Below are 23,278 nucleotides of genomic sequence, written 5' to 3'. Positions count from 1 at the left end.
TTGATTCTGGTCCCCCTCGAGTATTTCAAGACCTGAGACGTGAACTCACACTTAAGATCAGTGCTTGATGTACAGTAAGTAACAGGTACTATTTGGTTTTGATAATTCCTTACTGTGTGAACTTGCTTGAACCTCTGAATATTACAGGAAGTACTTTTGTTTTGTTTTTGTTTCTTTTCTTCTTTTTTTTTAGTTTATTTGTTGGAATCTATCAACGTTATCAGGTGGTAGCTGATAATACTGCTGACACGAAGTACAACCATAGTGACGGTGCTGCTCAAGCCACACGTGTCAGTGCAGAGGTTGTACAACGGATAAATGCACCTATTCAAAAAGACATTTATAGCAGGACAGTCACAGAGTCATAACCATAGAGGCTACAGGGCACCGGGTAACAACCCGGTAATGATTCAGTAGATATCCGGGTATTCCGACTTTACCTGCAATGATTCTTGCTGTCTGCTATGTTTTATCTAGTTTATTGCTGGACCACTGTTCAAAAGCTTTGCTGCAGTTGGCCACCGTGAAAAATTGCTTCATTGTATTCCTTGTTGCCGACACGCACCATGTCGAAAGCAAATTAGTTAATAAACAAACCACAGCAAGTGAAAAAATATTTCTACAACTGTTAAATAGTGAGGATTTAATTGATCAAGGCTAACTGGAAGTCATAGAGATTCACGCGGTGGAATCTCTAGTCTAATCAAGACTACTTCTTACACTATTTTATTTATTATGAGATGAATTTATTTATTTGTCAGCTGAGAAAAGTTTAGTACTTATATGATTGCATATAGGTACTAAACAGGCTAAATACTAAACCTCATTGACTGGTGATATTCTGGATCAGTAAGAAGAACTGTGAAATTAAAAGAACAGAACAGGACTGTGGGTTGAGCATACGCACCCACAAATATATAGTCAAAGATAATAAGGACGTTATTAGAGGTACGGAGGACCTGATCCCAAAGCCGAGGTGGTTTATGTGTGAGCGTGCTTCCAGTGTATTCAGTGTATCCATTTATTAAACAAAAGGAAGCGTCCTGTTTATAGCAATAATAATAATGCGGTTTGTTGAATGGTCATGAATGACAGAAACAACATGAACTCCTTGCCAACCTTTGCTCTCCTGTGTAATATTCTGATGTTGAGCAATCCAGCCATCCAGTTTCTGGTATTATACTGTACACTAAAATGCTAAAAACTCCCGCCAGGAGTTGTTGCAACAGACAAAAGCATCATAAAAATTATGGGCCATGATCACGTGCACACACAGCCTATGACATCAGTATCCTGGTTTAGCTCTAACATGAAGGGGAAATACCTAAAAACAGATATTAATCACAAGAATGGTACTGAACGGCTGAATAGCTATAATGCAGTGCTGTTTTCAGCCACGTACTGTTTATGCTCTGATTATTTGGCTATTATTTGCTGTGTGGAGTGAGATATAAATACTACAAAACACTCCGGAGCCTGATAATAATGTAGTATGGATCTCAAGTGAGGGATTTCTGAGGTTATGTTAACTATTTTTTGCCAATGTCCTGTATTATAGCAGTCTAACTATATTCTCATTCTTACATATAATATGTAATAATATAGTTTCACAAGGTCATGGCCTTTTAATAGCCAGATAACAAGCGACCACTCTGACTGAAATTAGGGTCCAATTAAGATGGATGGGGTGAAGAATATCTAAACTCTTATCAGTCACACATGCAGAGGTCACCTCTACATCAAGTGCCTCTCCAATGAGCAGTACATATTTCCCCATTACAGCCTCAGTATGTAGAGACAGATGACACATGAAAAACTTGCAACAATACGGCAGAGAAGGGACCAAGGTTGACCTTGTTGAAAAATTCCTGACCTCGTGATCTCAACCGTTGCATTTGATAAGATCTCCTTGAAAATCCTGATGTAATCTCTGAAACACTCTTCTGATAAACCCAAAAGATGTGAAAATCTAACTGTGAAGGTTGTGGACTTACAGTACAGGACAGCACTTGTCCTTATGACTGTGCTCGGCCTGTATTATCAAATAAGACTCGTGTATTTGTATCTGCTTTAATTAGAGTCTAGTTTAGTTTAGTTGTGTCTCTGGTTGCAGTACATAGTAGGTTTTCTGCAAATGAAATTCATACACCGGTTGTCTCACGTGGCGTTTTGCCAACACAAGCCCCTTTTGCAGATGGAAAGAGCTGATTATTATGTATCTCTGGAAAATCCTATTGCAGTGTTTTAATTGTGGAAATCCTGGAAAATGCTGAAAATGATGTTTTAGCTGAACTTGGAACCACGAGCAGTGTCTATACCCTGTTAAGATGGAGCCTACTGTATGTGAAGGACGATGCTCCCCAGGTTAAGGATTTGGAGACAGGAGGCTGATTGGGCTGAGCAGCATGAATGAACCTACACGGACTATACCATCTAATTGCTGAGCTATTCAGGGCCTCTAATTTTGCTTTGTGGTGGTCCATGAAAAGGGCATTCATGTCCTTTCAGGCTCATCTTTAACCACCTGACACAACACTAGTCAGTCACAGCTGCCTGAAGCCATAAGCAGACGGGTTTCTCTCTTACCTGTCTCTGTGAACAGCTGTGACCCCTGTTACAGACAGCCAATTATAGGCAGTGCTTCAGTCAAGAGCAATGCCTCCGCCCAATATCACAGCAACAGTGTGAAAGAGCACCGTTGATAGTTTGCAACTGTTCTGTTCTGCACTCAAGCATCGCTTTAACAAGCATTTGTGAATGTCTTAACGCCATAGCTGCTGTTTTTTTTTTGTTTGTTTTTTTTTTTTTTTTTTTACCAGCCACAATCTCACAACCTCCTACTATCCTTTGCTCATCAAGTTTTAGAAAACCAAAATAAATCGGCCACATCTTAGTGGAGCCGGTGGAAGGAAATGACAGTACTGTAACTGACAAAGTCATTCTGGATTCATATATTTTTCTTTGATTGTTAACTGTGTAATTATTAAAATATCACAGAGTCCTTTGAAACACAAAGGTTTGAAGCAGGTAAGTCCGTCTCCAACCCCTCCAGTTACCTCGACATGAAGCGTTCCCACACTGTCTATTCATCAGTATATTCGGTAACCTCCCATGAATCCACTGCAATTTCTAAGTGATTGCATATTAAGCCTAATCAGACCCATATTCATGCTTTTTTCAACTTTTTCAACATCACTTGACCACCTACACTTCTCTGCCAAGCAATTAGCAACACAAAAGTATGTCTGCCTACTACATCTCCAGAATTAAAAGTATTGTGAGCAGGTGGTGGCTTCAGAGGTAGCTAATTTAGCATGCTTGAGATATATATGGCATATTTTGCACTTTGTCTAAAATATGGTTTAGTGAGTCCGTCATTCACATCAGTGCCATGTATGTTTCAATATTTAGGCAATTTCTTTTTTTAACTCAGTGGGGCAGCACAGCGGAATAGTTGTTAGTGCTGTTAAGAAGGTCGTGGGTTTGATTCCCAGGCCTGCAGCCTTTCTGTGCAGAGTTTGCATGTTCTCCCCGTGCCTGTGTGGGTTTCCTCCCACCGTCCAAAGACATCATGTTTGGGTTAACTGGTGACTCTAAACTGTCCGTAGGGCTGAGTGAGAGTGTCGGTCTCTGTCTGTCTCTGTGTGTACCCCACCCTCACCCAGTGAGCTGAGATTTTCTCCACCGCCCACAACCCAAAAAACTAATAAGCCGTAGAAGATGAATGAATGAATATAACTCAGTGTAAAGGATTTGTTTTCTGTGGACCATGAGCACATTTTACAGATTGGGAATCACTGCGCTGACAAAAAGACATAAAGTCAGGGCTGAAAGATTATTTACTTATTTCACTGAAAGAAATGCACACTACTCAAGGCCGTCTGAAAACCATTAAGTACCTCAATCTGCTTAGACAAATTCACTTGTGTGTCAGTATCCAGAATTCCTGCACTGTCCCTCAACAAGCAGACCAACCTCTGCCGGGTAACACAGACACCTGCACAAACACTGGTCAATGAACAGAGCTCATGTTTATCGAGCAAACCACCTACATTTGCTCACAGCAGAGGGCAGGACTACTTCTCAGAGAGAGTACGGCGTCACTGTTTTACAACAAACTGTGATGATGCACGATGACGACGACAAAACTTTAAACAGTGGCCCAGTTGAACATGTTGAAACCACTACAGCTGTCCCGTGCATGTTTTATGAGATAAATAACTTGGGATGATACCAAGGTTATATCAAGAACCTGCTCAGTCACGTCCTGCAAGATGTGTGTGTGTTAAAACCATAACAGTGGTTAAGTGCCAAAATGTGCCTTTGAGAAACTATTTACAACACAATGTGTGTTTTGTGTTGTTGTTGTGATTCATGGGGCTTTTTTAAATAAATGTTCTGAGGCAACTCAGTTGACATTGTTGCCATCTGTCATAGTGACAGATGAAGGACATTAATGTGCAAGTAACCACTTCAGGCACAATACGATCACAGTAATGTGGAAGTCTGACATTACCCAAAAGATAAACTGAAATTAAATTCTTGGTGACAGATTTTTTTTTCTGTGAGCTATGTCTAACTTTGGACTATTTGATTTGCTGCATTTAGCGCTGATGAGAGAGAAATGGCTCACCTGAAGAACTCCACAAAGGAAAATCCATATCCATGTTGCTCCGCAATTCCTGCACACACCACATTGGCTGAAGCGCCTATCAGCGTACCATTTCCTAATGGTGCAGGAAAACAGCATCACAATGAACAACTCTTTTATTTTAACTCCTAAATATTCTGATCTGAGTCCAGTGTCACAGTTACACAGGACAAGTTCATATACTGATATAATAATTGGATTACATTAGATTAGATAATATCAATAATCATTTTCCTGGTTTTAAGCATTCTCTCAGTATTTCACTTTTAATTTATTATTAAATCTTGTTGTCTCCCTTCTACTGCATCCGAGACAACTCCCAACTTTAAAGCTAACACTGTGAAGATGGAGCTGTGCAGTGGCAACATTATACCGTGGATCGATACCAACCTGTCACAGTGCAGTTGATTAAACTGAAACACTATGACAGCTCTTTCTATTGGTTTTGTGTCCTCCCCAGACATTAAGAACCACACAGTGCTGAAGCACCAGCTGCAAGAGGTGTGGCGGATCCTGAATGAGCAACCCAAGGCCCTTAAAGCCTTGGGTTGCTGTCAGAAAAAGTAAAGCCGGGCCTCCCCAGGGAGTGACACAGCTGTAAAGTGTGGCTGTTACTTAGAGCATATGATGTCTCCTTCTGACAGGCCGTCTTTAAAGAGCCTCACCTCAAACAGGGACAGACTATAAGGTGGCTGCTATTTTTAAGGAGCTGCCAGTTTCCCCCAAAACAAACAATATCAAAAAATCACACCCTCCCTTTACACTCCAGTTTATACATTATTACAGAGAGAGGTTAGAAATGCGACTTACCACCAAGGCAGGCTCCCATAGCCAAAGCAAAGATGAGAGGTTTTATTGGCAGGTTCACGTCTGCGTCCTGACTCAAGTTGATAAGAACTGGAATCTGTGAGAGCAAAAGGAAAACATACACCGATTTTAGTTTGGAATAAATTGATGGTAACGTTTGTCGAAATTGTTTTGTAAAATGATTTTAACGCTAAAAAAGAAACATAACAACAGACCCACTATGCGCAGACCTATTAAACACCTAACGCACACGGCGACATTTTTGCTGTCACGTGTGAGAGGCCAATATTCGACAGACAGTGTGTGAGGAGAAGTAGATTGCACCATGATTGCAGAACATTGTGAACTGTAGCATATTCCGGACCTTTTATAGCTGTATTCATTTTCCCATATATTTCTCTGTGTGCTCTGAGCACAAATCTACTCATAAGTCAAAAATTATAGCCAACATTTGCAGTCTAATAAAGAATATTGGTTGGTGTAGATGTAGCCAGAGCTTGTAATTCAATAGTTTTAATAGTGTTTGAGGAAACTGACATTAGGTAGGTACACCGGCTGTGTCCCACTATGACATTTTAACACAATGTAACATTATGATTTTGGTTTGGTTTGGAAAAAAATACTGTATTATTAATTTTTGGTAGCGAGCCGAACTAATTCTTTGAATAAAAGCTGCTGCCTCTTAGGCGACACAGTGGCATAGTGGTTAGAACTGTTGCCCCAGAGCAAGAGGATCGGGGGTTTGATTCCTGGGCCATTTTCTGTGTGGACTTTGCAAGTTGCCTGCATGGGTTTCCTCCCGCAGTCCAAAGTCTTGCACATCTAGTTTCACTGGTGACTCTAAATGCAAAAACTGACGTGAGTGTAAAAATGGCTGCAAGTCTTTTTTATGTTGGACCTGCAACAAAATGACGACCTGTCCAAGGTGTACCCCGCCCTCCCCGAGATGCCAGCTGGGATTGGCTCCAGCAGCCCCCGTGAGCCTGATGGATAAGCAGCTGAATATAAAATGAAATGAAAGTCTTCTTCTTGGCAAGAAAAGTGCCGGAGAAAAGGGCCTATTCCAAAGCTCTGGATTCACAGTGGGAGCTGTTTAGACAGCATCTCACTTTGTCAATGGCATTCTCCCTGTCATTTTAATGGAGCAGCAGGACACGCCTGAAATATTTACAGCCATCCATTAATTTCTAAAATCAATTTTTAAAAGATGACGCTCAACAACAAAAGAACCGAATATATGAATATAAATACAGATGTAGAAAGACACTGAAACATAACTGAAGGACAGCTGAGGATATAGTTGTTGTATGGAAGAACAACATTTTGTACACAACAGTGTAATTGCATATGGACTAGTATATTATTAGATTTTCTTTTTTTTTTTTATACTGATGCCTCTACTGACTTCCTGTTGGATGACGCAATATTTTATTTAGCTGTTGTTTAAAACATCTGAACAGTGAATGAAAATCTTCCTTTGAGTCGATTCTTTCAATAAAGTCAATAAGCCACGTCAACCTAAACAATTTAAAGAATTGCTCCATACAAACTGTGTGAGATGAATTGAACCGTGATAGTGTTTGTGACATAACTACGTATTGCTGCATGACACTAAAACGTCCTGCTGACGACCCTTACCATGGTGGCAGTGAAGGGAATGTTGTCAATGAGAGAAGATGCCAGGGCCGACACCCACATCACCAAAATGATGGCTATGGCCAAGCGCTGGTCCTCCGGCACCGCCTGGGAGAGGAGATAATAAAAGCGACAGATAACTGCCACTTTGCCGTCATTCGGATTCACACTTCCCCCTCCATCCATCACTGATTCATGTCTAGCACATGAATTATGCTCAGTCTCTGATACTGAGCTTCCTATCAGCGAGCTGAAGCTGACAGGGTGGAGCTGTTTGAGTGTGTGACTCGACCACAGGTCATGGTGGCGTCTCTAAGGTTTATCTCTGAGCCGCACACACAGCAAAGCTGTTCTCCACATGCCACAGCCATGACGCTGTTTATACCCTCTTGTTGCCCCTCTCTTATGTATGCTTGGCCAGGTTAATGGAGATGACATATATTCCTTTCAGCTGTCTTTTGTCGGTATCTGGGGAAAGACCATGCTCTTCCCAGCATGCTCTCTGTAGTTTGGGGACACCGAGCAGGTCGGAAACCGTGAAACACAGACCAGCTGTCATGTTTGATTGTTAAACTTCCGCAGGCCAACAGTCTAAACACAAGCTGACACACCTATTACTGGTGCAATCCCCGACTAGGACACACCACACTCTCACGATGCACACAGGCAAGAATATGAGTGGAAATCACTTCAGTCTCCTTTCAGGAATTAGATGTAAACTAAATTATTTAATTAAGAGCCTTGTTGAAAAAGACACAATATGCATGAAAAGTAATATGTCACCTGTACCCAATTATTAATGATGTCTATTATACTGAGATTATTGTTAAGGGTGAGAATCAAATCCAGAAACTCACTTTTATGAGAAGTGCAGTCTGTTCTCCAATGTAGTCAATCAGCTGCAACTGGGCTAAAGCCTGAAAAACGAAGAGGCAAAGAGAAGATTAATATACAAACATCAAGTCAATCAAGGGAAGAATAGCTATTTGTTCCTATTTATGTTGTATTACTGACGGAGAGAACGAAAACCATATTCACAAACCAGCGGACATTTCCTCGACTACTATATTGCCCTGCGCAATGTTTAATGTTTTGAACAAATTATTTTTCTAGGTCAGACACGAACCAAAGACCCAGAGGAGAAAAAGAACAAAGTGTTTATTGTGCTGAAACTCCACTTCCTTTTTATCCTTTTCCTTGGAGGCTCATGTTTAAAGGAATTGATAACTACTTTTCAGATTGAAAGCTCACTGACGGGCCGAATGTCTCTCACTGGCAATGTAAACTGTAATGTCAATACATCCAAGTGCTGAACCTGTTTTCCCTCATTGTACCAATACACGCTAACCACACATTTACCAAGGTGCTGGCTCACTTTTTATCTGTTGTGTTATTTTCACAATTTGAAATTCTCAAAAGAAAATGGAAATGGCCCAAACAAATGGCAAAAAAAATATAGGCGTATGCGAAATACCTCCATCAAAACAAAGAGGCCAGCAAAGAACAATAATGTGGCCCACTCCACACGGTGCAAGATGATCTCAAAATCCTGAATGTCGGCCAGAACCAAAAGCCACAGGGCACCCAAGACAGCAATCCACCCTGAAGGAGACAACAAGAAACCTCTTTATGATAATTAGAAATCGAATTCACACAGAGCAATTTAGCACATTTCCACAGACGTAAAACAGGAAGTCACATCACACATGGCATACTGAGTCTCTGGAGATTTTTCAAAAGATCAGAAGGCATTTATTCATTTGCTTAAAAGACAATCCATCATATTACAAGCCTTATAAATAACGAAAACCTTTCTCAAATGTGTCTGGACGTCTTCTAAGTCCTGCTGTCCTCTTCTGAAGTGCAGTTTAGCACGCTTACCACAGTTGTACTTCATTTATTCATACATTTCAGCAAATTGGTCCGAAATGAATTAATAATAAACGGCATCTGTTGCGTGACAATGAAAAATTGATGCTGTTGATGTGAATCGAAACAGTTACACTAACTGACTGGTACATGAAATAGTCAGCTTTATGAGGCACCGACATCACCAAAGCGCCATTTCAATATTTTCTAGACAGGAAGACAAAGGTTGGCTTTGGCATGCTGATATTTACAATTCAAGAGGTTTTTGAAAGAAGAAAGCGTGAGCGTCCACGTGGAGAGTATTTGCTTAAACAGGTGAACAGCAGTAACTGCCCTGGCTGAGGCCTTTGTGGAAATAATCTCACGTGATGGAAATTAGTGAAGAAAGGAACACAAAAGGAGAGAGCAAAAGAGGAACGTTTGGGGAGAGAGAGACGAAACGATGGATAAGAAGAGGTTCCAGCTGTTTCACAGCAATGTTAATACGCTCAGGAGCTGCTGGGTTGTTCTCACTCAGAGTTGGCCTCCACATTTCTGTTGTTTGGTGCCCCAGGACTGATGAAAATGTGTCTATGTGGCTTGATGGTTATGAACAAATGTGCAAAGAGATAGTAATTGAAAAAACTGACAAACTACAGGCTATCCACCTCTTTTTATAACATGGTTTCAATGGGTTTTTGTGAGATTAGAATGTACTTCAATTCAATAATTTCACTTCACATGTTTTTTTCTTACATAGTTTGAAGCAGTTTTAGTTATTTTTGAACCAGGATGAAATTTCTCCAGCCTATTGGCCACAGCATTCCTCTAAAGTTTTCAATGGATATATTTTATCCAAATTTAAAGCTTCCTTCCGATAAATATGATAGATGTCTCATCCCAGATGTCTTTAGGGTTAACAAAGCAGAGTAAAAGAACACAGGACTGAATCCAATAGATAAAGAGATTTGTAGTCTAGTGATATATTCATTACAGGTAAACAAATGACGAGATGTGAGACTGCAACTGTAAAGTGATTGTAATGTTCCAGGTATCTTTGGCCTAATTTAAGATTTAGAACAATTACATTTTTGGAAAAACCTTCGACAGAAATAACTTGTCAAAAAAGTTAAATCTCTAAAACCACATTTCCAACCCACGCTGGCTTTTTCAGTTAGTTTCTCTGGATCACTTTCTTGATTAGGGTCCCATAAGGAGTTATAACTCACACAGATATTTTATGGGGCTCTATTACCTGGGTAATAATCAGTCTGAAATGAAATCTTACCCTGTGAAGTTAATGAAAACTTATTGAGGTCCCAGTTTTGCTGCAAATGAACAGACTCTGGCTGTGACCTGCGTGTATTAATGAGAGCCATGTACTGACAGGCACCTAGACAGCTAAAACACTGCTGTGGGGTCATTCCTATTTAATGAATGTCACAGAGAGGTATCCTGAGCAGTTTCGTGACTGAGCAGCCATGGAGTGTATGAAGACATCCATCTTCATTTGGGGACAGCGTTAGCATTATTGAGTGGCTGCTAAGGTCACCAGCCGAGCACTTGTGGAAGACATCGCAGTCAGACAGACAAGATAAAACATTTCATGTAATCCACATCTTTTAATTTATCAATACGTGTGATTCATCACCTCGTTTTCAGGAAAGTAGCAGAAGTTAGTCTTTGCGACAAAACAAACTGCTGCAGCTCACTCCACCTCAGCGCCTTCCTTAAAGCACGTTGACAGCAGATTTTAATAAAAAAGCCATTCTAGCCATCATATTTTGTCAAATGAGTCACTATCCGAGGTTTGTGGATGTGAGCTGAATTATGCATGCTGACCACCCATACCTGGAATACGAGTCGTAAACGCAACACTAATATGTTATCACTTCAGCTCATATGGTATGCAGGTGGAACTGTCTCCCTTCACCAGATATGAAGCAACATTAACATTTTTCTTTCGTTTTTTCCCTCCTTTGTGTCTTTCTGGTGAGTTAAAGTTCACTCATTCACTAAACGCTGGATTGGGTTTGCTACTCTTATTGCTCTCTCTTTTGTATCCGGACAGGTGGTGAACAGTGAGACTTTTCACTGCAAGCAGGCTAAATCATTGATGTGTGTGGCAGTCTTATCCGGCTGCCAACGTTGCGTGCTTTGTTAGTTGCCCGATCTTGTCACATGGACTTTGTGGGTCCGTGACTGTGCTCATCTTTTCCAAGAAACTTTTCCAAAAATGGAGGATTTCAATCACATGTTGTATTAACGTGCCTATTGTAGCTTTCCTAAAGAAGATTATTCATCAGCAGGCCTGAAACTGCAGCGGCTCAATGGATATAATGAGATGGATCTAAATGGAGTTCAATATCCATGTAATTTGTTGGTTGTTTCTGCTTGTCAGCCCATTATTTCAGCTCATTTCAAACGCAAGGACAGAGGAAGTGTGTTTAATAATTACATGACAGAACCTATAACCAACCAGCGCGGGCTCAACAGAGTAATGAGAGAGTGTGGCGCTTACCGAGATCAAGATGAATGCTGGGAACAAAGGAGTTGAGGAAGAACATGAAGATCACCACGCCAAGGACAGACGCGCACTTCACCAAGAGAACTTTGTCAGTTATTCTGTGCTGTGAAGACGAAAATCATATTCTGTCTGAATTGGGAACAAGCTGATTTTATCAGTCAACTGAGACTACGCCGAATTCATTACTACGATAATATCGATGCACCGCAGACGCTGTGGGGGAAGAGTTTGTCTGAGGTGAAGTATCAAAGCTCACCTTCTTTTGTAGCTCTTGAATGTTTTGCTCCCAGTTTTTATCCTCCTGAGAGATTTGTCTGTTGAAACAATGCAACATTTCATTACATTTTGTCTCAAGAAACAAAAGACATTAAAATAAGCATTCAATTATAGACTAATCCCCTTTCTCAACAGCTTCAAAAATATAGTTTAATCATTTAAAATTCTGCTATAACTGCTGAGCCAAAGATGAGCTTGGACAAAGGCACAAAAAATAAACTATTCTTGGATTTCCATACAATAATTAAGGGGGTTTGTTCCATAAAAAAAAAAGAAAAACTAGTTTCTGTTAGAGTTGATAAAGCCTTTCCAAGAGATTACATTTTCAGTATTTCAGTGATTTTCTTTTAACCTTTGAAAGGTTTTCATCATCTTGCGAAGCAGACTTTCCAGGTTGAGGACCTTTTGCATCAGGAGGCATTTTACAGCTGTCTCTTCTCGGCTGGCAGGGTTAATGCGCTGAGCTGTCTGCCGCCAAACCAGGATCTCATGCTTGAGTTCTGGAGGAGCAGGACACAGAAGAAGAGAGAGAGCCATCTGTTTTATACATAGAATATGGCTTCAAGCTTTATGGCATAGCATTACATAGCATGCTAAAAGTGGGATTAGGTCAGTAACAGGTCCTATGGCTGAGAATGAGCTCCCATAAAATGACTAATGCGGGAGCAGGCTATTTTGAAGAAGATATAAAGCCTGACGGAGCCGGACACCTCCTGTAGATCCATCTCCATCCATCTCTTTTTCAGAGAGGTTGCTAGGTGACTTTAATGGGATCTAACTGGCACAGGAAAAAAACATTCCTGTAAGCAAATTTCCACAATTACCAATCGTTGCAGGGGCTTTCAGCTGATTTGCAGTCGGTAAATGTGGGGAGAAGCAGAAGCTCCAGCCATTCCGGGCCACACTGAACCATCACCACAGGGATCAGCATTGGGTTCCTTCAATCTGAAGGAAATGGGAGCTGGAGCTCAGCAGGTAAACACAGCTCCAGTCACTTTCCTCAAACAGGAGCAGCACACTGACAACAGCAGAACATGCTGATTTCTGTTTTAATGGCCCCCTGTTAAAGTTTTTCCCGGAGTAGTGGTGCTCTGGTATTAGGAGCAAACAGTGATAAAAACAGTTGTTAGCAACTCCACACAGATTTTCCTGTTTTATCAAATGTCCATTATCTACATTCCCAGGGTCTTATATAAACACAGTTTGGATAGATGAAACTACCCAACGTTTGGTTTCCATTTATCGCCAATGCACCAACATTCCCGCACCTTCTTTAACATGAAATTCAAAGGCCTTTTAAGTACTGTCCAGGTCCAACTGCTTCCAGTACAGGGGCAAAACAAGGCCAGTGAACCTAGTCTGGATAGAGGGCTGGCAAGGAGTCAGACAAGTTCGGTAAAAACCTAATCAATTTTTTGGCGGCCCACTGATGCAACAGGATTTCTCCCGGTGCCCCTGAAGGGCAGTCCGACTAAGACAGATGGTCCATTGTCAATGTGCTTGTGTGTGTGTGTGAGAGGGAACCAGAGAGAGTGGGCGGCGGGCAGGGAGAGGCTGAGTGAATCAATGTGCTGCACATGTGCTCAACAATGATATAAGGCTTTAGCCATTTGAAATAGTAAGGAAATAGAAAATCCGTCTAGGAAGGTCAATTGTAATTTTGTGTGAATCAAAAAGTGAGAGGCTTGAATCTGGGCACACATCAGCTGAGAAGTACTAAGCCTAATAACACCATCCTCCTACAGAATTTACACTTTCAAAGACCTGTATCTACGAATATATATTATTCAAAAACTTTCTAGGTTTTAGTCTCAAATTCACGCCTTGTGGGCGCCCTAATAATTAAAGAGATGGTGATATGTTTCACCCAAAAATGTTCTGCAGCAACAGTAAAACCAAGAAGCAAATCCAGTGTCTCGCTCAGGCTGGTTTCTGGCCAAACGAATTAGCTTCTTTCACTGCCAACTACACAAAGCTATGAGCCAGACATTACTGAAGAGGTGTTTTCTGAGATGAGCCATAGGGTGTCTGAAACAGCACCAGACTTGAAGGAGCAAATGAAAGAAGCAATGAAGGATGAGCGATAAAAGAGAGATACAAAGAAGCGATTGGTGGTCGGTGAAGTCGCAGAGGGTTGGTGGGGACTCCGTCAAGATTGCAAAGCAAAACACATGTTTAGACAAAAAAAAAAAAAAAAAAAAAGCCAGTGTTGTACTGTGGCTTCACAATGAAATGAGCTTCCAGATAAAAAACAGCCTTTGTCCTCTTTTAAGACCTAATTTTATTGGAAGGCATTCCCTGATCTTTATGAGCCATTCTTACAAATGATAGCTTTTTTTATTCCATGTTTGTTTATTGCCTTGTTATTTTTCACATGTTAATCATGCTCTTGCCTTCATGTGTCTACTGTGATCTTATTTTGTTCCGTGAAGTACTATATATCTGAAGGTATTCATCGTATCGTTGGTTGAGCAGGTCATGCTGAGCCCACAACTCTACATTTCAAATCCATAACATCATGCTAGCTCCTCCAACTCTTACCAGTGGCAGGCTTCATCTCTTCAAAAACTGATCATCCAAAGGAATCGAACTCACCAACTATTTCGATGGACTCTTTGTTGTAGAGCTTTTTGTTCCAGTAGAGCATCCGCAGTAAAGGAAATGAGGAGAAAAGCACGAGACATATCCCAAGGAACATATAGCCGGTGAAACTGGCAAAATCGATCCCCTGTAAAAGGCACAACAGAATAAAATAAACATTTTATTAGGTCCAACATTTGATACACTTGGTTAAAAAAAAATATATTGATTTGATATAGTTGCATAAACCTGACACTGATCTTTGGAAGAACTTTATTATATTTAGTGAAGTTTAATTGTTCTCTGAGCAAAGACCCCCAATTTGTGTGTCAGAGCACTGTACGACAGTCAATCATGTAATCACAGTTCCTCTTACAGTTGGCAATGAGAGGGGAAGGCAGTAGATTTGACTGTTACACTAAAGAGAGTGGTGATAATTGCATCTTTTCAGCTTCGCCAAGCTCTAGTTCAGCATGAAGCACATCTCTCTTACTTGATTAATAAGAAATAGCAGCCACTGTCTGAGTTTGTGCTCAAAACTGAGAGCAAATCGTTTACGAAGAATACAGTTTTCCTCGGCTGGAAATTTGTGACATCAATAACGAATCATGCCATATCTATATGAAAAGCCTTCTAATTTTAAACCTTTAAGCTGCTGAGAGCGAGCCACATTGACCTCTTTCACCTTAACTTGCGCAGTGTATAGAATTAAACTACAGATACTGAGTGATCGAACTAATCACAGTGACCTCTGCATGATTAACAATATAGAATAGCATGAAAAGCATCAGATAGTGGGACTCCTCTTACTCACACCCCCGCAGAGACCGACTGTGACCTTTAGGTCAGCCTTGCAGGCTGAAGCCAGCTACTCAGATAAACTTGCAGTAAATGAAAATCCTCATAATTCTTGTGTAAGCCTCGTGTCTAACCTCAGACTAGAGACCGCAAAAGACTGTATCTCAATCCAACTCATCTCTGTAACAGTGGGGGGGGGGGTCACTCCTCTGTCCTCTGTCTGGAGGAGGTCCATTTGGCAGAGAGAGTCGCCAGAGTCTCTGAGTGGAATGATACCAAACGGTGGTACAGATATTGTGAGCATCATGCTACCTTGCTCTTGGACAAATAGAAGACAAGGGCACTCTGCTCAGAGGCAGAGTCACCTAAACACAACAAATCACACACCACGGCTACGCCTCTCATCCCATCTCTGGATTTCCCCTTGTCACAAATAAGCAGAAATTCAAACAAACAGACAAGCTAGCCATGCATGTGTATATATATATAAGCTGTCCTTATCAGAGGGCAGACATAATTGACTCAGCACTCCTCTGCGTCCCTGCGGTTCAGTCGCCAGGGTAACAGAGCAAAGACACTCTGGACAATGAGCCATAGGAGTCCAGTATGATACAAACTACACTATGGTGTAGGAGCCCACATGTTGCTCCACCCACAAGGCCTGAAATGTCACAAGCAGGGAACAGATGCCATACAAAGCAGCTGAGGAAATGTCATGTCTTCCAGCGATGTAAAGTTATTCACTCTGAGTATAAGAGGAGTGAAGGTTATGAGACAAGCCTACAAGTCAGTGCCCTTTTCAGATGGCGACAGGCTGCTGTGATTAACTCTGTAAACGGTCCTTACGCTGCTTAGTGACACCTTTTCTTTCCACAATCACTGCAATAGAGGGCAACTTATCTGTAAATGGGTTTTCAAAACATCTTGGAGTGATAGACATTAATAATGTAAGATTTTAACTCCAGTAAATGTTTATTCTCGACGAAATGTTCAAAGCCAATTGATCAGAATAACATCATGACTAGCTGCCTAATATGGTTCTACTTCTGTTTCATCTATACAGCTCAAATAGAAAATCTCCTTTCACGTTATTATTCGCTGTTACGCAGTGTTTTCCTTACTGAGTCTCTGGTTCGTACGTCCGATCACTCAAAGCTGACCTGTTAAAGTATATAAATGCAAGTTTAGGCAGGGAGCTGTGAAAGTGCCTACTTCTTTGCGCAGGTCCTGATTTGATACTATAATCACATTGGGTGGATCGCCGACAGCTGTGGCAGCCCCGCCAATGTTGGTGAAGATTACTTCTGCAATCAGGACATGTCTGGGGTCTAGATTAAGCACCTCACACAACCTGCAAAATCAGAGAGAGACAAAAAGCCCTTTAACCACGATTAGATTGCAATGTTTGGGAGAAATAAATACAGGAATATAAAAAAGGATGCTGGAAAAAATGAAACCTTGGTCCTTTCACACTATGGCTGCGCAGGACATTCATCCCGCTGGACAAATGAATCAGAGCACAGTTTTGCCCAGATGTGCTATTGTGTATGAGCTGTCTATTTCAGGTCACGTCAAAATTTTAACTGTTCCTCGTGCAATCTTGAGAGCTTAATAATGGTTTAGAGTACAAATTCATTTCAGTAGCTTGAAATAAAGACAATGAAGAGGAGCCAGAAGTGCATGACACACTTACAGTTCATTTGTAAGACACCACACTACAGAAAATTATAGCTTCCGCGTTGCACTTCTATTTATAGGTATGCAATGTGTGTTCATCTGTGCGGGAATATATTCAGAGAAAGTCGTCCTCTATCATCTGGTGTGGCTATCCAACAGAATAGTATTTTATCATTCATAAAAAAAAATGTATACTTCTACTTCTACACTGAGAAATTCTGGCTCAGGGCGCCCCATAAACAGGCGGCGCTGACCAGATCTTTGTCAGCGACGCTGGTTTGGTATCAGCAGGTGTCATTTTCCGCTTGTCATTCCTCCCTTTCACTCACCCATTTCCTGCCGCTCTTTAAGCTGGCCTATCTAATAAAGCCAGAAAAAAAATCCTAAACTATTTTTTTTTTTTTTAAATGAAAGAAATTCTGGCTCAGACTTTGACTTTGTGAGGTAAGTATGTGTATGAGCACAGTGTTTGCTGGGATGTATAGATATAGTGGGACGTGGAAATTTCAAATGCCTGCACAGTACCTGATGGTGACAGGCGTGAATAGCATCATAGTTGTCACGTTGTCCAAAAAAGCAGAGAGAATGGCAGCAATGAGACAGAGGATGATGATCATAGGCCACACTCTTCCTCTGGATAACTGGTAAGCCTGCAGAGAGAGTTTATATGGTGATTATTCAGTGTAAATGTAAACCAATACTCTTTTAAGTGCATATCTTAATTCTTTCCCAGAAACTGAGAGAAAGCTGTGATTGAGCGCTGCTGCTGTGTGGGTGGCACTCATTTCAAGTTCTCATCACATCTAGGATGTCATTGAAATTCCAAAATTGAACGCCAATTTTCCATTATGAGTCGCACCAGGAAGGGGACTGTCTTTAGATTCCTGAAACTGCCATTTTACACATACCCGCCTTAACCCCATCAGCGTGGTTAAGGCAGGTATTCAATTTGAAGTGGTTGCCCTTTTCCGACTCACACTTAAAATTCATGAGCTTGTATGAACTCTCTGTTCTACACGTGAGTGCTGCTCTACATGAAGGACAAACGGCTGTGTTTCTGATACCAGGAAATACCACGAACACCATAAAATGAACATTACAGACATGAAAATTCAAGGTTACATGTGAAGCACATTACTATTATTACAGTCTTTTGAAATGTTATTATTTAAATCGACAGAATTGAGCTCATCATTGTCTTTTCAGATAGCTCAATGCTGAAAATTACAAATGTAATGAGGAGAAGGCCAAAGCCTGCCGGTACTGCTGTGTTCATCTCATGTCATGTTCACAATATCAGACTTTTTTTTTTTTTTTTTTTACAAGCACTTAGTGATTTTGTTTTCTTTGTACAGCCAACTCACCTTCACAGCACAGTAGTCGAAGAATCCGGTCTCTGAAAAAATTGCCACTAGCACCATCTGTAAGAAGCAGGACAAAACATATCCTATTATTTCACAAGATTTTATGACACAACATGGACAACAGGATTGTGCCAAGCAAGAAAAGGTGGCTGGTAAGAAATATATTTCCAATGTGCTCAACTTTTCAGTTATGGTTCAAAACCGTATTTTATCATCTTATTAGTTACACAATGGCAGCAAGCGAGAGCATGTTGTGTACTTTATGTCCGTCATGTGAATAAGGAAAGATGGTTATTTTGCTGAATATTTTGTTAATATGTTATTATGGAAATGATGCGCTATAAACCAAAGATTATTTCATTTTAGTTTGTTTGCTTTTATTTAAAGTTTTCAGACATCCTCTTCCACTTTATGTCAAACTGAAGGGACATATTTGTTGTGTCAATTTCTGTTACGCCTATATAAACAGGTTTCCCTTTCAGTAGCTGGGCAGGAGGAGGTTGGATCGGCTGAACACCAAATTCAGTGTGATTCTCATGTTAAAGTAGCAGTTTATGTTGTTTCTTACAGCAATGAACCTTTACCAAAGTTAACCAGGCTGTTATTACTGTAAGCACGGCTCTAATGTCAAATGGAAGTATTTATTTTTAACCCTCTGATCGTTCCCACCATCTTTGACTTATGAACCTCACCATGCCAAACAGAAGAGCCAATGTCTCATAATCGATCCACTCCACCACGGTAACCAGACTGGGTCGCTGTGGGGGAGAGAGAGTAAATAAACATTAATATGATCTGACAGGAATTCAGACAAGGTCTAAAAAGTCAAGGATTGGTAAATTAGAATCAGATACATGAAACTCAACCTGAGAATGTTAATTTCAGCAAAGAACCCAACTTTCTGGCAAGTTTAAGTTCAAGTTTGGTTGGTTTATCTGTATCTGAGCAGAAGAAGTAAGGAGAAGAAAATGGACTTACATCACCAATTATGGCGAGAGCAGCTAATGCTGCCAAAGATCCCAACATGGCAGCCAGAGTCCGATGCACAATCTAAAGATTGAAGCAAAATTACAATTTTGATGTTAGAACAAGCATCAGTCATTCAAATACACTTACAAATACAAAATTTCAATCATGCGTATTTTTACAAGCGACTGGATCAAGTTAAGTAATAAGCTTTTTATTTGCAGATTCTTTTCGATCTATTATCTTATATAACGTATTCAATTTTGATTTGCCTTGTTATCTTTCTCTTTTCTGCTTTTTTATATCTTGTAACAGAAGTAGGCTAGATGCCACACACACAGCATATAAAACTGCATATTGTAATTTAAAAGACATTCTCAATTCACAGCGCCAGTCGCTGAATGGATGGGCCAAAAAAATGTGATTGAGGCTTGTGCTAACAAGGTCCATGCAGATATGTCGCTTTCATCAGTGTAAACCATCAAGAAGCACAGGCCTTCAAGGAGATATTACAGACAAATCAGAGCCATGTTCCATCTTTACTTTCATGTATTGCACATCCCATTATTAAAAATTGAGGCCTGTGATAAGCATGGATGGACTGTTGGAAAAGACGGCTGCCCCTCTGACATTTGTTCCGTCCCAATAAATTGCAGGAAAGTAGGTTTATCTGCAAATAATGAGGCTAATCAAAAACCGGGATTTGCAGCCCTTACCTTAACTGAAACTGAAGACTATCATATTGCCAAAACATGACAATTGATCCCCTCACCAGGCGACAGCCGAATGTTTAAATTTGAGGTTTTGCAAAGTATTAGGTCTACTAACTTAGAAAGAGGGTAAGATTTTGTAGAAGGGATTAGCACCAAAGTATGTAAGTTCACTGAGCTATGATATCCAGGTTAATCTACAACGATAAGTCATCCTCTGTGAAATGTTGGGTTTAACAAAGCGTCAGGTGTCCTGCATTAGTAGGAACAACTAACAGACGAGTGGCTGAGCTGCCAATCACCTGCAGACAAGAGGAGGCAGCTAATCAAGTAAAAGGGAAACACCAACATGACATGACCTTTAATTTGTGCTTTAACATGATACATATCTAGTTTTCTAGGGAAACGGGAAACCCTGTTAACTTTTTTTAAACAGTGGCTGTATAGCAAATTGCTACTTTCAGAGTTCAGTCTGTTTGTAGTTGCAAAATCACGATTTATCGCTCACTAGCCTGTGTAACCCTGGCTGCCTGTCCAAGTAGGGCCTGGAGGGTCTGGAGATGGTAACATGCTCACGTGGCTTTTCCACAACATTAATTCTGACTTGTTGTAATTGATAACAATTCCATTAGTAATGGTCGATTAATTCAAGTTTCCCCATAAGTCATGAGCGTGTGAGCCAGTATGGACATATCAGGACCCTGAAACCGAAGCCCCTAAATTCTGAGATCGTCCATGTTGCACATTTTAACTGCGTAGCAGAAACTGAAAACGTGCTCATTTATCATTAATGCAAAAGAACAACCCCTAACAGGCCCTTTACCTCAAAGATTATGAGAACATAGACCCCAGCTAAGATGATTCCAGCTATGGCCACTTGTGTCTCCACACTGACAAAGAGTGGCTGGTGGGTCACGGACAGAGGCACCACTTCATTATTCTGCAGGAAGGCCTGAATCGTGATGGTGATGGGGTCACTGTGCAGGAAAGGAAACAGATTTGTATTTTTCATGACACATGAGCGCAGAAATCTCTGCAGCTTTCCAGCAGTCTAATACCAGAAAGAGCACACAGTGTGATATTGGCATCTTAAAAAAGATATTCAGCAATATTGGAACATGACGTGACATTCTGCTGCATGAATTCTGGAAGGCATTGAATACATAAGGAATTAAATATGGTCACCGTGTCAGGATAAAAAGACTAATGAGCGCAAAACCTGGCTGAGTTTGAAAGGCAGAGAGAATGTGCATTCATAATTCTTTGTTAGCAGAAAGATGGGCATCCATGGAGGGTTTTATCACGCGAGGTCTCCACAGAGTCCTCATCATGTAAAAACATGACATTTTCCAGCACAGGCTGCTGTGGACGTGTAGCGCAGCGCTCCGAGTACCTGCTGACCATCTCAAAGGTTTTTGCCACCAGTATCTGGTCACTTCTTTCACCATGCAGAGGAATGGTCCAATTATGAATCACCTGTGCACAAATAAATAAGTCACCTTCACAGAAGACAGAGCAAAGAAGCACAATGTACCATGAGGATGTTCTCACCTGCTGAGTCCTCCTCCTCCGTTGTCCCGGCTGCTCAGTCTGCTCTACCTGGATCAGGATGTACTCCTGGTTGGTGAAGTCCACCATCCCTCCTGTGAAAGGCCCCCCCACCTGGAGCTTCAGCAGGGCGTTGTCCCGAACGTCTGTCAGGTTCATTGCTGGAGGGCACAGCTCGTCAAGAAAAACTCTGAGATATAACTTTCAGACTATAATAAGGAGACGTGATCTTCTCTTGTTGAAAATGACTCTGAGATTGGCATGTTGCTGTAAATGCTGTTCATGCTGGATTTGTACACCTTAAGGAATTTGTGTCAATCCCCCCTTTTTACAGGATTCACTACTCGAAATGTTTCTTATGTTTCTTGTTTGCTTTTGTGGAAGAAGTGAAGGAGACAGCTTCTGATTTCATAACATAATCTAAAATACCAATGTGCAATGATAATAAAAAACAGCCAGCATGAATGCAGCGAGAGAGGATACAGAAACTGTCTGTGGGAGAAACTGCCAGCATCCTCCAGGGGTTGTCCCGATCTGGGTACATGCTGAAGAACAGCTGAAACAAGAACACAGTCAGCATATTATACGCTGTGTTATGCTACATCATGTTCAATGAGTCCATTCAGTTCATAGTATACTGTGGTACTGTTTACATGTAGTAGAATAATAATAATAATCATAATAAAGATCAAACTAAGCCACCCTTCAAACCCGACTAAGCTAACCCTCTAGTGACGTCGCCATAATTTAGCTTTCCTTTAAAATTAGATGGAAACATTCATACCACGGATATTTTTGCAAAAGAAAATCTTTCTGAATAGCAAATAGAAAAATCTGAGCACAAACTAGATGTGTCTTGTATCATGATATTTTTTGTCATTTTACATAATTAATGCTCCAAGTTATAAGCGATGGGGGAGATTTACTTACGCTGCAGAGAACAACAATACTGAAGATTGTGGCGATTTTGGAAACTTTGAAGCAGCACCTGAATAAGTATAAAAGAAAGGAGACTGTACACGGGGCAGTGTTTGGTGCAGTGGCGCTAGTTTCAAGAAGAAAAGGAGATGAATCACAGGTAGATATGGTGTTGCATTAACAGCTTAAAATGAAAAAAACATCTTGAGTCTCAGCACATAAATGAATCTTTTCTACTGGCGTCTCATCAGGTCTCACTTCATACTGCTGGTGATTTTGAAGTTGAGGTTTCGGTTGTCCAACGGGTCGTTCTTTTCTGAAGGGCTGGAGCGGGACAGAGAAAGGCTGGTGACCTCGCTCCCCAGTCGATATCTCTTCTCCAGGTCCAGGGCGTTGCTGTCCCAGTGCTCTTCTCTTCCAACAAAGCTGGGGTCATGTAGGGTCATGTAGGTTATGCTGGGAAAGAATAAGAGTGTAAATCACTTTTGTGTAAATCACAATGAAATTTCAGTGGCACAACACAGCAGGGAATTAAGGACACTAGCCGAAGTGTAAAATCTTAAATAAAGAAACATTCCGCTACTGAGCTTCAAAAACATGTCTGAGGAAGGAAAGAAACCTGTAATCCCAATTTCATTACATGCTCTGTACACCACCGCCAGTTGAATAAATATAAAAGGCTGTACAACGATGTTTTAAGTTGACCCATTTCATTAAATGACAATTCAAGCATGTCAGTTTGATTCATGACTAATACAAAATATTACAAAACAAAAACGCATAATCTCGTCACAATCTCCTCAGAAAACTGTAATTCTTCACTCAGACAACATCAGACAACCTAGATAAAAAATAGTTCATCTCCGATCTTTGCAGTCCGACAAACTACCTCAGTAAAGATCAAATCCACAAAACATTAATACTCAATTCACCCAACTCAACTCGACTGGCAGCAAGCAACTTAGACAACAGA

The 23,278-nt window shown here is 40.8% G+C and overlaps 1 protein-coding gene across 1 annotated transcript in view; it reads right to left on the bottom strand.

Moving 5' to 3' along the window:
- The window catches only part of oca2 (oculocutaneous albinism II), a 28,579-nt gene that overhangs the window by 1,995 nt on the left and 3,306 nt on the right, over positions 1-23,278 (bottom strand). The window contains exons 3-22 of the mRNA XM_029500681.1: positions 22,564-22,761; positions 22,318-22,375; positions 21,871-21,943; positions 21,391-21,548; positions 21,233-21,315; positions 20,663-20,816; positions 19,142-19,213; positions 18,856-18,921; positions 18,164-18,220; positions 17,325-17,449; positions 16,335-16,473; positions 14,340-14,472; positions 12,097-12,244; positions 11,725-11,782; positions 11,463-11,571; positions 8,568-8,695; positions 7,951-8,010; positions 7,097-7,201; positions 5,462-5,555; positions 4,634-4,727 (exon numbers count right to left, since the gene is read on the bottom strand). Of these exons, the coding sequence (XP_029356541.1) occupies positions 4,634-4,727; positions 5,462-5,555; positions 7,097-7,201; positions 7,951-8,010; positions 8,568-8,695; positions 11,463-11,571; positions 11,725-11,782; positions 12,097-12,244; positions 14,340-14,472; positions 16,335-16,473; positions 17,325-17,449; positions 18,164-18,220; positions 18,856-18,921; positions 19,142-19,213; positions 20,663-20,816; positions 21,233-21,315; positions 21,391-21,548; positions 21,871-21,943; positions 22,318-22,375; positions 22,564-22,761 (2,112 nt within the window). The remainder of the gene's footprint in view (positions 1-4,633; positions 4,728-5,461; positions 5,556-7,096; positions 7,202-7,950; positions 8,011-8,567; positions 8,696-11,462; positions 11,572-11,724; positions 11,783-12,096; positions 12,245-14,339; positions 14,473-16,334; positions 16,474-17,324; positions 17,450-18,163; positions 18,221-18,855; positions 18,922-19,141; positions 19,214-20,662; positions 20,817-21,232; positions 21,316-21,390; positions 21,549-21,870; positions 21,944-22,317; positions 22,376-22,563; positions 22,762-23,278) is intronic.

This window comes from Echeneis naucrates, chromosome 4, assembly GCF_900963305.1.
Source record: "Echeneis naucrates chromosome 4, fEcheNa1.1, whole genome shotgun sequence".
Taxonomy (NCBI): domain Eukaryota; kingdom Metazoa; phylum Chordata; class Actinopteri; order Carangiformes; family Echeneidae; genus Echeneis; species Echeneis naucrates.
The sequence above is the reverse complement of the archived record's forward strand: the minus strand, read 5'-3'. Positions and strand labels throughout refer to the sequence as shown.